This window comes from Rhopalosiphum maidis, chromosome 1 (genome assembly GCF_003676215.2).
Source record: "Rhopalosiphum maidis isolate BTI-1 chromosome 1, ASM367621v3, whole genome shotgun sequence".
Taxonomy (NCBI): domain Eukaryota; kingdom Metazoa; phylum Arthropoda; class Insecta; order Hemiptera; family Aphididae; genus Rhopalosiphum; species Rhopalosiphum maidis.
The window spans coordinates 29,283,835-29,299,255 of NC_040877.1; the positions used below are offsets into that span (position 1 = coordinate 29,283,835).

The 15,421-nt window shown below is 27.0% G+C and overlaps 1 protein-coding gene across 4 annotated transcripts in view; it reads right to left on the reverse strand.

The window, feature by feature from the left end:
- LOC113550026 (uncharacterized protein CG43867) overlaps nt 1-15,421 on the reverse strand; it is an 88,119-nt gene that overhangs the window by 45,509 nt on the left and 27,189 nt on the right. Inside the window, exons 1-2 of one of the 4 annotated variants that reach the window (XM_026951631.1) lie at nt 10,949-11,180; nt 839-1,056 (exon numbers count right to left, since the gene is read on the reverse strand). The exons of 2 other annotated variants lie outside the window; for them this stretch is intronic. In XM_026951631.1, the coding sequence (XP_026807432.1) occupies nt 839-964 (126 nt within the window). In that variant the 5' untranslated portion in view covers nt 965-1,056; nt 10,949-11,180. Of the gene's footprint in view, nt 1-838; nt 1,057-10,948; nt 11,181-15,421 lie in introns of those variants that run through there. One more of the 4 variants, XM_026951638.1, reaches the window with a different exon arrangement.

The following is a 15,421-nucleotide window of genomic DNA, read 5'->3' on the forward strand; positions in this document are numbered from 1 at the left end:
AGTGAGCTAGTAAAACAACCGATTTTAAGTATAATTTTTCTCGATAATAGCTTAAAATAATAAATTAGTTAAGATTTATTGTAAACAACAAAAGCTTTTTTTGATAAACTAATTGAAAACAAAATTTGAGAAGAAGTTATAAGCATATATTTATAAAAAGTGGTACACCATGTAGTAAAAAATGCACAAGGAAAATTATAAGAAGGGTGCTCAAGATAAAATTAATCAATTACGATCAAATTTTGAGGAAATTTTTTTTTTATATTAACTGCATATTATTTAGTATACTAATAATTATTATTAGTTTTTTTTGTATACAATTTAATTTTTAAATTTTAGTGTACCACTCTGTAGATATGTATATACACACAAACTATCGAAACGTTCGATATATACACTTTTTGTTGCCCAAAAGCTGTGCAAAGCTATTGTATTGTACTCTTGCACTCGAACGACGGCCCCTTCCGGGAGAGTGTATGCGACAGATAGGCAGTTTTTGTTTGCTTACACTCTCTGCAGTTGGTTTTCAATTCCTGTCGGTCGGGTATGATAACAACAAGAATATATATGTTTGTGAGAAGATGGAGGTGAGCAGCTAGGGAGAAAACCGCAACAACATGCGATGGTTTCGAATAGTCAATGACGATATGTCCACCGCATATGGCGCAAATAGAGCTCTATTTATGAGTAGGCTAAATTGATATCAGTGACCCGTGAGGGCTTTGCCTCTACACCAATAATATTTATTATTAACACTAACATAAAAAACTGGGTGGGTAAGCCCACCCAAACCCCCCCCCCCTAGTTGTACCCATGCCACCGCAGCGACTCCTCTTACCTTAAGAAACAGCAGTTGATCTTCTGCGGATGACTCATCGTGTTCGTCAGCTGCAGCGACATTGGACATAACTACTGTGCCACTGCAGCTTTCGCTATCATTATCCATGACATTTGCGCTCGACATCGCACTAATAATCGTCACCACCACCAACACCACGACGAGGCCACGCAATCCATCATCGATGATTCGGTGACGGAAGCTGCAGCGCAACGGTTCTTTCAAACGCACGTTCAATACGACAACATGTTATAATATTAGTTTTGGCCAACCAAAAGGAACTATATTTTATAAGTTATTATTAAAATGTTTATACACTCTCAGACGAACGACCTTGGCCAAGATGCTTCATGCCATTATTATTTTTATTTTATAGAGAAACGGCTTGGATATATACGAGTATATATATATATATATACACGCAATTATATTATGGTAAACATTATGCGTCACGATTAATTATTAAACAAAAACGCAAAGTTGCAACAAAAAGATAAAAAAAAAAAATGAAATAAAAAAGAAGCAAAGTAGGTGTATACGTTGCTGAAGCGCAGCTGGTCGAATAATAAATTACACAAAATTAGTTTAAATTATTCATTTATAAGTATATAGAGTTTCTATTGAATGACCAAAAATTATTTTTTTTCTTTTTAAATATTAGAAATTTAGAACTAAAGAAATAAAACCACGTGCAGTTCATGTTTGGTAAACATAGTTTGAAAATAATACTAATATAATATCAACATCCTATTATGTTGTAATAATTTCGATTCCCGTTGTTATTAACATATAAAAATATAACAGTATTAGGATCCAAATTTCTAAAATTTTGAAGCTAAAAAAATATAAAAATATGCATGCGCATAGTAGATATACACATACGGTAGGTATAAAGTTATTTATACAACGAATATATAAAAGAAATAACACAATAAAAAAATGAACACAAGAACTGTACCAATATTTATTTTCTATTTATTCCACATAAAACAATACATACGATGAATTTAAAAAAGTTTTTTAGCACCCTAAAAGAAACATACAACAAACCGTGTCATAAAACATTTCACGAGATAAATAATCTAAAGATTTACGCGTTTGAGAAACGATTCAGAGAGAAAAATTACAAAGAGACGTGTCCGAAAGAAAATTCACATACCTATCTGAGTTTATTTCAACCTTTTTTTCCCAGTAGGTTTAAAAAATATACCATGCACTCAATAATACAAAAATAAATAAATAACGTCAACAGTCAACATTGATAATCGATTGTGAGTTGCAATTTAAAGAAAAAAATATCTATATAATATACTGGCATTGGACCATTTTCAAACGAATTTTAAACTTTTACATCTAAGTAATCTTATTAATCTAATTTTGACATTTAAATGTAAAATGAAAAATATTTTACAAGGGACTGAAAATAATTTATAAAACTATAAAGTTGCTATATTAATATTAAAATCATTATTCATCAAAAGAGTACAAAAATTATGTGAACACACAACGAATTTTTAATACTACCATGACGTGCGTATAATTGATCGACTCGATTTTATTTAAAGCATCAATTCATTTGGACGAATTTCATTGCAGAAATATTGTCATATTACAGAGTTTCTGACAGGTATAAAACATTTTGATATATAATATCAGAATAAACAATTAATATTTTAACAACAATTAAAAACGTTTAAATAATATATACCATACACATAAAACATGTTTGGTGAAATATTATTATTTTTTTTCCATTTAACAAAGGCTTTAACATGTATAAACATTAATATATTATAATCGTATTTGACCCCTAAAAAAAAAAAAAAATAGATATTTTAACTTTATAGACCTACGTCATAAAACGAGCTATCCACGTGTAATATGTGCGTGTACAAAAACTTAAGTTTGGCATTTAACATTTATATTTTAATTGACATTTCCGTAGTAAAGAAATAATAGTCAAACACGTAAAGAACGAAAAAAATAACACTGAATTATTAGCAAGTTTAATTCGTAAAAAATATTCAAAACAAATTACTGCTGTTTGTGCTGAATTCCAAATAAGGTAGACACTATAATTATACGAATGCGATGATGATTAGAGAACACGATGGACGGATTTAACAATACGTTCAATAATTGTGTTTTCTTAGAAAAAAAATGAGAAAGAGCAGGGAGCGGAAAATCTTGTTTAAGAGGCATTAGTCCAAGGTGTCACCCTCACCGATCCACCACAACCAACACAGTAATTTATATATAGATATAAGCAGAGAGAGAGAGAGAGAGAAAGAAAAGAGGAAAATGTTCGGTTCGTTTCTCCGATTGTTTTTCACGTCACGACCGGTGAAAGGGAAGAGTAGACACGGAAGCGAAATATGGTGTCCGTTCAAAGTGGATTACTGCACCGCATCGACCAATTTCGCTGTCTATTTATCAAACAGCTGGTCTTTCTGTATATATATTACACGTATAATGTGAACAGGACGTCGATGCGACGGCAGAATACTATAATGAAATGAGGGGTAGTTTTCCGGTGTTTTTTAATCCTCACGCAGATACGTGCGTGTATCTCTCTATATAATATACACATACAAGCAAATATATTGAGTTTGTAAACGTAAATACGCACGTATAGGTATAAATGGACGTATACGATGCGTACGGACATACACCCTATCGAAATGCTGCAATCGTCGCATATATATATATATATAGGTATATATAAGGCAAATATATATATACAATACAATATTTCGAGAGTTGTAAATACAGGGCACGCAGAACGTGGAATACTCTTTCGCGGCTTAGCGCCTTTTATTAAGTAAACTGCCTTCCCTCCCCCGTAATGGATGCGGCAGTCCTACTGCTGCAGGGTGGAAAAACATGGACTCGATAGGTGCACGAAACAGCTAGCGGATGGATATATACCGAAAGGTCACAACGCGTTGTTTGCCAAACGCCAAGTGTTCGCACGTGGACCGCATATAAATTAGGACTTTTGCAACAGTCCCGCGCTGCCGAGATCCCGACCTCGACGCAAAGGGACACAAGATGGGGTAGAGGATAGACGTAGCGGACGAATAAGGGATGAAATGACCGTCGCGTGTTGGACGTGCGTTAAGCTCATTGAAAACGGACGGAACACTGCCGAATCATCAGCATGCGGGCGACCTGCAACGCGTCTTAAATGAAACTCGCGGTAAACACGGTGATAATGATATTACCCACCGAAATTGAACGACCGTTACCGGCAGCAGTGACGATAGTGACGATGAACATGGACCGTATACTGTTCCAATTAAAAGAAGGTCGTAACCTACCTCGTACTACACGCCCGTAACTATATACCCTATATACAATATTATGCTACTATATATAGTATATAATATAATACATACTACACAATTCAAGTAGGTACGGTTCGCTTTACTTTTACTATACAATGTTTGCTGAAGGTACTCCAAAAACAGCGCGTTATGTTTGAACATTTTAATAATAAGGTATACACACAACTCGTTGCAGGTTTACGATACACGTCTTTCTTTGTTTTACACTCAATTATATACGACTTGCTAGGTAGTCATGTTGCTATAACTCCACTTGCAGCACTCTTCATCGTATTCAGGTAAACACTAGTTATACCTCGTAGTCATAATTATTATACGTACAATACATTTCTTGTTCAACACATTAATTGTCTACACTCAATGCGTCAGCGATGCGACCAATATTCAAGTTATGGAAATTTAAGTGTTTAAATACTAACCAAAGAGATTTTTCTGGAAAGGAAAAAATGATGATGTATCGAGACAAAATAAATCTGAAATCACTTAATTTCGTAATATTAAATATTATACAAAAAAATTAAATGATTGAAAAATAAGTTTAACAAATATATATATAAATAAAACAATTGTAGATTAACACAAAAGTATATACAAACAAAAGAATAGAAAAAAAGCATCGATATAAGTAATAAACATATAATAATTAACTATGGATATATTGGATAAATAGATATATACAGGTATCAAATTATGATGTACTTAAATTTCTATAGAAAATTGTATACGTTTTAAAATAATTACAAAGCTTTTAAATATGTTTTAATAATTACAAGTTACAAAAAACTTTGAAAATAAGTTTTTTTGACATGATGATAAATTAAAAACATAAGATCAATATGAAACTTACGCTTCGAACAAAACCAAATAAGATAATAAAATTGTTTAAAAACATTAAGTTAAACAATATTGTTATCCACATCCACACCTAATATTTCATTCCATATTTTTTGTTATTTGTCAATTTCTTCATATTAATAATATTGCTTTAGTGATACTGATATTTTACGTATAAATTAGCTTTGGTTACAATACGTATAGTCATTGTTATCACTATTATTATTGTCGTAATAATGGTTAATTACATTTTCGTTCGAAAAACACACGGGAGCAGGTGAATTGCCTATATGAGACGCCGCTGTAGAACCAACACACAGTATCAACGGTTACAATATTCCAAATTTATATTATATTCCTCACACTATGTACCGTTCAATATACCCACCACTGGGCACAGTTCTAAAACTACTGATTTTATTAACCCACCACTAAATATAAGAACATTTTTGTCACATCATATACATTTCGGTTGGTCATTATTTCAACATTGAATACCAGACCATTTATCTATCTCCAACAACTCTCGATAATTACAAACGTACTATAATGACATCAAAAAAATAATATTAGCAGCAAAATGCTAAAAAAAATGTTTAATATTAATTAAGATCAAATTTAATAAAATATATTATATTTATTTTTTTCATAAATTAGATATATTTTAATACAATTACTGAAATGTAAATAATAGATAATAGATGAGAATCAAAATTTGATTAAATAATTATGGAAAATAATAAGAGCCATAAATACTAATATAATATTATAAATTACCGAAAATAAACGTAAATTAAATAAAAGTTAGTTAATAACTGCGATTATAATAAATAATAAGTGTATTATGTTAAAAATTCAAAAATATATAAGTAATATACTACTATCACATACGAAAATAATTTATGAACAATTAACGTTGACATATTTTTTTAAACAACGCCTATATTAAAATTTAAAAAAAATGGTTGAATTATGTACCCATAAAAACCAATATTTATTAACAATAATGGTTAAGTTACAGCTATTGATTTTTAATCCCTTCTGTGAAAAATAATCCAGAGCAAATAAAAATTAAATATACACAATACACATGTATAAATTTATCAAACATAAATTTATTTCCACGTTGACAAAACTACTATTTCTCTTTTAACTGTTTACGATTTTACAGATTTAGAGTTTTAGTATCAAATGTGTGTATTCAACTTACTTCTATAACACGTCGCACACTAGGATTATTTACAATACACACAGTCATAGTAGAAAATTCAATACATTAGACAACGTTAATTAAACTCGGAAAATCGTAAAAATTTTTTACAGCACAAAACTTTTACCAGTGCAGAAAAACCCTTTGGTTCTTTGGGTAATAAACCCCCATACGACAGTCTAACCATAAATCAATGCATCCCCTAGAAAGCCGTATAAAGACCCTAAGGCTAACCCAGTGAAAGGATACTTTTATCATCCTATTATCTCAGAAGTTCTTTTAGTTATTTACTGAAAAAAAATTATATAAAATAAAATAAAAAACTAAACATGAAAAATTCATTTTTTCGTTTTACCGAACAAGTATATAAAATGTACAAACTTAATTATAACCGTTATTTACTTTAAATCATTAACTTCATTATTCTAAAAAGTATAAGTATTTATGAATAAAAAAAATGAATGTCTATATGCATATAATATTAATGTCTACCGATTATTCGGTATAAAACTTGAGAATTAACTTAATATAAATTTACAATAGGTGATTTTGTGTTCTTAAAAAATTATATAATACATATTGAAACAATATTATACTCTAATTTGTATATAAATTTTCATTTAGTTTTAATTGTTCTATCATTTCACGTGTATTTTAAATGCAACAGTATAAACGAGACAATACGTTAATTTAAGATATACGTTAAAATATTTTTGATTTATCAAAATCATGAATAATTAACTATACAAATATTAAAAGCAACAAATTAAAAAAAAATATTTGTAAAAATAGCATATATAATTATACGAGTACATAATATTCTTTTTAAGAATAAGTAAAAAAATATAAAATAAAAAAAAGAATTAACCAGAATAATTATTTAATCTATTTGTAACGATAAATTTAAATTTTAGATGACCTAGTTATTTTCTGACGCTTGAAATATATTATAACTAATAATAATTGAAGTACCTATTATCATGTTATGAATTGTACTGTATCAAAACTTCAATATGTTACTATAAATATAATAATATGTACTTACGTATTATTTTTTTAATTTATATAGAAAATAAAAATGACATACAGATAGAGTATTTATAGTATCGTTTTTTTGGGTATAATAAAAAATTCGCATTTTCAATTCAGTTTAATTTTCAAAAAAACAATGAGCTAATGTGTTATTAAAATGCAATACGTCAAATAGTCTTATTAAAATACAATGAAATAAATTTTATAATGTTAATTTTTAGGAGAAAAATTATTTTAGTTTCTAATCAAAACTTACAGGGAACAATTAATTTACCATAAAATGGGTATGGTACGGGCTTTATGTTTTTACTATATTTAAATAATTTTATATAGGACTAGAACCTTTAATTTTAAAAGTATATTAAAAATAATCATTTATTACCTTAAATAAATTACCTTTAAATATATCACTTATTATTTATTGTGCTTTAGAGAAGTTAATACTGCGCTTATATCTACCATATCTTCCACAAATATAAATCATCCACTTTTGTTGCATAACCAACTTGCTAATGTAAAAAAAAAAATTCTATAATATATGTATGGCAAAACATTTTTTGGCGTAACACGATTCTAGGTCGAGTATATAAAGGGGATGGAAAATAGGGAGGTTGAACATTAATTTTTCAATTTGAAGTTAACATCGGAGCTAAAAATACACTATTTCTGTACACAAGCTTTTTATAAGATTGGATATTTATCACGTATTCAAGTATGTTCAAACGTGAATAAAAAATTGAGAAAAACTTTTTGCAACCATGGTGTATAATACATACCGATTTAGAGACATAGTAATGTTAAATAAAATGTGTCAAAACAAAACAATACATCATAAGTCACAATAGGTTTATATTTGTAACCTAAATTATAATAAATTGTATGTAGTAAATTGTATGTATAGTGTATACATTTCAATGAAACATCAACAGTAAAAAAAAACTGTATTCACACATGACGTTATAATTGTTAAGTCATAGCTGGATAATATATGACATACATAAACGTTGCACCTATACGTAAACAAAATAATATATATTATATACATTATTGATACACACAGTATAATATAATATAATGGTTATTTCAATTCATCAATTTTTAACAAAATCACGACGAGAAATCGTTTTCAGTCGGGTTTAAGTCCGAAAAAACAAAAGATAAATAACAAAAAAAAAAAAAAACAATAGTGTAATTTATTTCTCCTTAGGGCCAAATAACCCAAGTGGAAAACAACACGAAAACAGTAATAAACGTAAGTCTTTTGGAAAGGAAACGTTTGTCACTTTTTAAAAGCTCTCTTAATGATATCGTTAATAGAACTATAAGTGCACTATTAAGTCATTATAAATAGGTATCACTATTGATACGATACCAACTACGTATTAATTATGGAATTAATAATCGATAGTCATATTGCATGTAACTATTGGATATTTAACTAGGTATGTTTTATTGTGTAAATGTGTATATTAAATTCGTTCTATAATATCAATTTAAGATTATATATTTTCATATAATATATCTCGTTCACAAAATATTAACCAAACACGATAAAAAAACAAATCTATATACAATGAAAACAATAAATACACCAGTAGACAGAAACGAGATCTGGAAAGTATTGAATACAAAGAGGAAATTAAGATTTTGTTGTTTTAAATAAATTGATAAAAATGATATTTTTATTATAATATATTGAAATATGTATAAAAATATTTTACAGTCTTATGTCATATTTAAAAAAAAAATAGTAGAAGCGTAATACTATTTTATCGATTTCTTTGAAGTCTATAATGAGTCGCAAGGATAGTTTTTTATGTTTTGGTGAAAGTTTCAAAAATAACCGAAAACTCACAGTTAACAGGGTGGATACAATTCAAGTCGTTTATACAGTCTAAAAGTTTTTTGGGCACGTGTTAAATTAATTAACTGCCGTTTTTAGCCTTCAGGCTTTTGAAAGCAAAGGAAAAGTTCGTTCAATCATAGTTCTTGCTTTCGCTCACAGCATTTTTATATACTTACACCGTCGTCAAATAACAACTCACACACCAATATATAACTTGTTTGCGAACATTTGCTGGGTTGATATTCTGATGAAAATGTGTACGGCCTACTAACTGAGAGATGACCGACGGCTTAACTGGAATGGACTACCGTCGTGTTCACTCAACCGCGTATGTATTCGCAATAGGCTTTTAGAAATGACCAAAGGCGACTATTTTACACAAAATATATTTACAGTTTTACACGCTACGTTCCGAGATTGGATTTAGGTGAGTACTATTACTGCTGATAATAATATTATATCCTTTACGATTTTATCCTAAGTATGATGTCTTAAATAACCGGTTAAATAAATAAAAAATGTATACATATATATTATATAAAACATATTAAATAATTCATTAATAATTATTTTAATTTTTAAAACATGAAATACTAATTAATAACATTAATATAGAATATGGATACTAAAATTAATGTATTTGCACACTCTTATATTCTTAACATCATTTATTTTAATACAAGCAAAAAAGGAATCTACTTAAATGTAAAATAATAACGACTCATTGAAATTATGTTAACCACCTAACTATACTTGTTTAAGTGACACTTTTACAAAATAATTCAAAAAGGAAAACAATATGTGTATAAAATACATCCGAAGGTAGAAATCCGAATGTAAATTAAATTATGTAGACGCATGCACTTATGCTACGACCTAAAAACATAACGTCTTACGCGGATCTTTTGAAACGTTAAACCACAGCCAAGAAAACTGTATACAACTTACCACGAGGTTCACAAACATTTATATTTTCAGCTAAGATCACGTAGACAAGTCAGCGAGTTAATTTCTCCTGAGACTGATTCCGGTCAAAGACCTGACGGATTCAATTTCCCACAAATCTCAGACTTTTAATGAAAAATACTACATGATTTTTATTTATAAAAATGTATTTTTAATAATGATCAAAATAAATATATACTGATTAATAAAAAATTATATTGATACCTATTGGTCAGAAATTATGTACTAAAATATTGCGAAATTATTTCAATACATATTGGTAAAAACAAATTATTTTAGAATTAAATTTTTTTTAATTCAAACAAGAAAGATAAATACAATTAAACTATAAAAAAGTCGGTATTACTTTCATACCTTAATCTATATCTGTAATTTTATATTCTGAATTTTTGCTCATCGTAAGTATACAAATGTAAAAATTGCCTAGCCTCTATCTATTATACATAAATAAAAAGCGTAGCGTAAGTACATTCTATACATATATTATACCTAAATAAAAAAAAAGAATAATAATGTTTAACTAGTCTTTCGCAATAAACTACTGTTCAAAACTTTTAATTTTAACAAATAAAAAATTAATTTAAACTCTATGCAAACTATTTGTTAATAATGTTAAATGTAAAAACCAAAAATATAACCATTTCTGTAAAAATAATAAAAGAAAGTTTAATATTATTTATAAGTTTATAAAAAACTGTTTTTTTGATTTCAGTATAATTTTTAAATATTTACATAACACCATCAATTTTTATAAGGGTTTTATTAGTAATTGTATTATTTTAACGAATGTATAATATATATGGTCACACGAAAAGCATCTTGACAAAGGTAATATTAATTTAAAAGTCTAATAAATAACTATTTGTTAATTTTACCAGATATTCATGTTTTGAAGATAGTGGTTGCCCCATGATAGCGTAGTTATAATGTCAAATAGTGATTAAATAGTGTATTTTATAATTAAAAGTCATATTGACAACAATACAATCTCATATTTACAAACACTCAAACTGCGATTTCATTCATGAATAATCATAAAAGTAAAAACTAAAAAATACGAGAATTTACGTTGTACGACGACACCACACGCTTAAGTACGGGCGAACGACTGCGGCCGTTTCGGGACTGTGACGTTTTAGCGGTTGCCTGTCTGTCTGCGTGGACGGCGCAAAATCCGCGCCGCTCAGTTTCCGCCCACTATACCTCTTTTTCCTCTCCTCTATCACAAAAACCTCCCAGTGTACATATAAATAAATGTTTAGAACGAAAACCTTCACAGTTATTACTATCATTTAAATATCATCACAGACTGGTTTTTTTAGTTTAATATAAAAAATAAAAATGTTTCTATAATTGGCATGTATTATAATATTATGATGCCAAATATGAATCCACGTGTTCAACTATCTATTAATACGTAATAATCTATTTTTCAAAGAAAAATTTCATAAAATTAACTTTTATGATTATATTTTTAAAATAATAATATACAAACGTCATTAAAGTTTTAATATACCTAATCAAATAAATAAATAATTAATTATGAATATATATTCTCAAATAAATTATTTATTAAACCAAACTAGATTTAATAAGTTATTAATTATGAATATATATTTTCAAGTAAATTATTTATGAAACCACAATAGATTTAAATTGATTTTTAATATTTCTAAAGTTATAACGATATATATATTTTTTAAATATTTGATCTTATTTTGATATTGTAATGCCTGCATGTACAGTGAATATCTGCACATTTTATTTCTGAATTTAAATTTTAACATGACTAATTAAATATTCATAAATAGGTATTTCGTACTTGTATAGTTGTATAACATAATTTATATAACATACCTTACTAAATTGAATAACTATGACATATAATTCTCCCTAATTATTATGTACAGAAATAAATACTAAAAATTAGTTCCGCAATACTTTAAAATTGAATATAAATATAAAAAATATGATAAAAAATTTAATATACATTTTTGTAAATCAATGCTATAATATTTAGATAATACTATTTTTCTCAGTTACAGACACTTTAAAGATAAAGAAAAATATAATAATTCAGTATAAGTCGTTATACATCATTTTATAAAAAACTTTGGAATAAAAAAACTATTTAAAATAAATACGAGCCACGGGGTATCATCATAGCCAACAAAAGATATGGTTAAGTTGTTTTTAAGGCAGAAGGAAACATGAACTCTATATTTCCACTAGTGAAAAGTTATTTCTTCAGATATGTAAAACTATACATTTTATATCATATACTTTCTGAAAATGAGAACTATAAGAGTAAATAGCTGTTGTACTAGACTAACGTTAAGGTTCAAATATTAATTGTAGTGTCATTATTGTAACCATAACAATGATATAGAATTTAATTATTTAAATGTAATTTATAGTTTTATCTTTCAGTTGTACATCAATAAAATAATAAAATAAGTAATTAGATAAAACGATTAAAAATATGTAAAAATAAAGAAATAACTAAGTTTATTATTTTTTAATGATTTACTGTTTATATAAAAAAAAAAAATTAAATGTTTAAGTAAATTATACTTTTTTTGTACTATTAAAAATATATATTAGTTACAAAAGCATAATCCTTATTATAATTAACATACAAAATAAATACAATGAAGTTAATGTCTAAAACAGTTTTATATATTATATAATTTAAGCATATATACATGTATTAAGGTTTATTAAAGTAGTTTAACAAAATTAATTATTTGAATCAAACGTCATATTGAATATTATTTAAAATATTAAAATTCAATTCAAGGCAGTTAAAATAAGGTTGATAGAATTTAAAAGTTCAAAGTAAAATAAAACTTCGCAAAATTAAAATTTATTTTTATGATAAAAAAAAATATTGTATATGAAATTTTAATACAGTGCAGTAACCAAATAATATTTTGAACAAATATATTTATTTATAATTCAATAATTATATATATACATATACCATAGTAAAATAAACAACTATTTTTGATCGGTTAACATTGACGATTAGTTGTTAATAGTCAGTATGCATATCATATACGTTAGAATTTATTTCAATTTAAGTTTTTAGTTTCTCTTTCTGTAATGTAGCTAATTTGAGTTCGGCAGAATCCATCCTGTGTTGTTAGCTCTAATATGTTAATAAAATAATTTATTACAAACTTGCGTTTAAAAATATCATCTAGTAAAAGCGCTGTTTTTTATTCACCAACATCCTCTTAAGTTAACTTTAAGACAATTAGCTGCCAAAATATGCACGTATACGGAAAAATTAAAATTAACAACACACTCAATAAATTAATTAAGCCATAGTATAAAAATCATTTAAATAGCTACTACAATTTTTTTTTTAAACCTCAGCATACAACTCAATACTTAGGTAGTAAAATTCTATAAATGTACACATTAGTTAAAAAAGTAATGATTATCAAAGAATAATCCTATTATAAGTAGATACTTATATTAAGTCTCATTCTAGTTTTAAAGATCTATTAATTTATCTAATATTAAAAAAATGAAAACCAACATTTCGTTTGCATACATATAAACATGTATGTTCGTCTTTTATGATAATTTATGAAAAATCACAACCTTTCAACAAACACGTTAAAACTTGTACACGCAAAGAATATTTATGTTTACAAAACGTTACCAGAAAACTAATATTGATGCAATGCAAAAGAACCATACTATCATATAATGCAATAGCCAATTCAGTTTGGTACAACGACCCGTATAGAAGTTTTACAAACACGCAATGTGTCTAGCCTCACGATTTGCGGAAGCTTGGCATTCAATTAAAAGTAATTATTTTAATTTTACGTAGGTCTACTGGTAACTATCGTTTCATTTGCACTAGTTAAGTCCAATAAAATCGACTAGGTTAAGTAAACAATTTTACAAAATTAGCTTAGTGCGTCAACTTAGAAGCAATTTATTACGTTTACTAATAAAATGTTTAATAAGGCAATATTGTAGGTACAATATTTTTATATTGATCAAAGCAAATGTATAATAGAACACGTAAACATTCAATCAAAACAAATTATAAACAAATTTTGAAGAAGTAGAAAAAACTTTAAGCCAAAAAGTTTACCATTAATCTTTTTTTTTAATTATGGTATTAACTATGATTTTATCAATTGTATTTATTTCTTTTTATTTTAAACTTGAACGATAATAAGCCTTTAAATATCAGAAACTAACATAACATATCGATAAAAATATTGATTTTAATATGTAAAATATTATTAAGTATTTTAAAAATATCGTTTTTTTTTAAATTAAAATGTTATACTGAAAATCATTGGTGCGCTCCAAAATTTATAATATTTAGACCGTCCATCAGAATGGACTGCAATAAACTTTCTATACATTACATAGCGTTTTATATGTATGTGCTGCAACAGCATAATGTCACTGCCACGGAATACCATGGGAGTTGAGGTATTATCAAAATGATTTATTAAAGGCACTACTAGTAGTAACTTTTGGTAGGTTCTGGTTATAGTTTTTTTTTCTTTTCCCCTCTATTATGTTTTATAGTTCCATATAAATCAACCAATCATATACGCATTACACCGCCTGTGGCCCAAGAATAAGATTTTATCAATAAAACATTTTTAATAATAGTTTTTTAATTGATCATAATAAGTTATTATTAGCTTAAAATTATTATTAGTATCATAAATGTCAATCAAAAATTGATTTTATCCGTTTACTAAAAATTAAGAACTATTAGTATACTAATATAGAACCATAGTAGTTAAGCTATTTTAAAGAAATTAGTTCATATTATTTTAAAGGAAAACAATTATCTGATATAAGAGCGGTATGAAAATAGTATTATACTTTTATATTATAATAAATTACCATTACTCTAAACAGATTAAAAAATAATAATGATTATTTACCTTACCGAATACTACATTATTGATCAATGATGAAGTAGTAATATTAAAGTACATTAAAACTAATAAATAATATACAGTACTGCACACAATTGTTTGTGTTGTATTTCATTTTTATTACTATAACTATAAATTTTAAAATGTTCTGTTGTTGTATAACACCACTTGTTATTATGTGCACACACTTTTTCACAATTAAGATGAAATGCCCGTCAGTCTATTGACAGATGATTGCGAGCGTGGCTTTTTGTTCGAGGGGACGAATTGGTAATGAGAAATAATGAAGACGGATTCCTAGTGGAAAATCGGTAGTAGTTAATCCATTAGGCCGACAATGGTTTTTCTTGAAATAACGATGTTTAAATTCAATCTTCTGCGTGTATCTTTTAAAACATTCAGTCACATCAATCTTCCGAA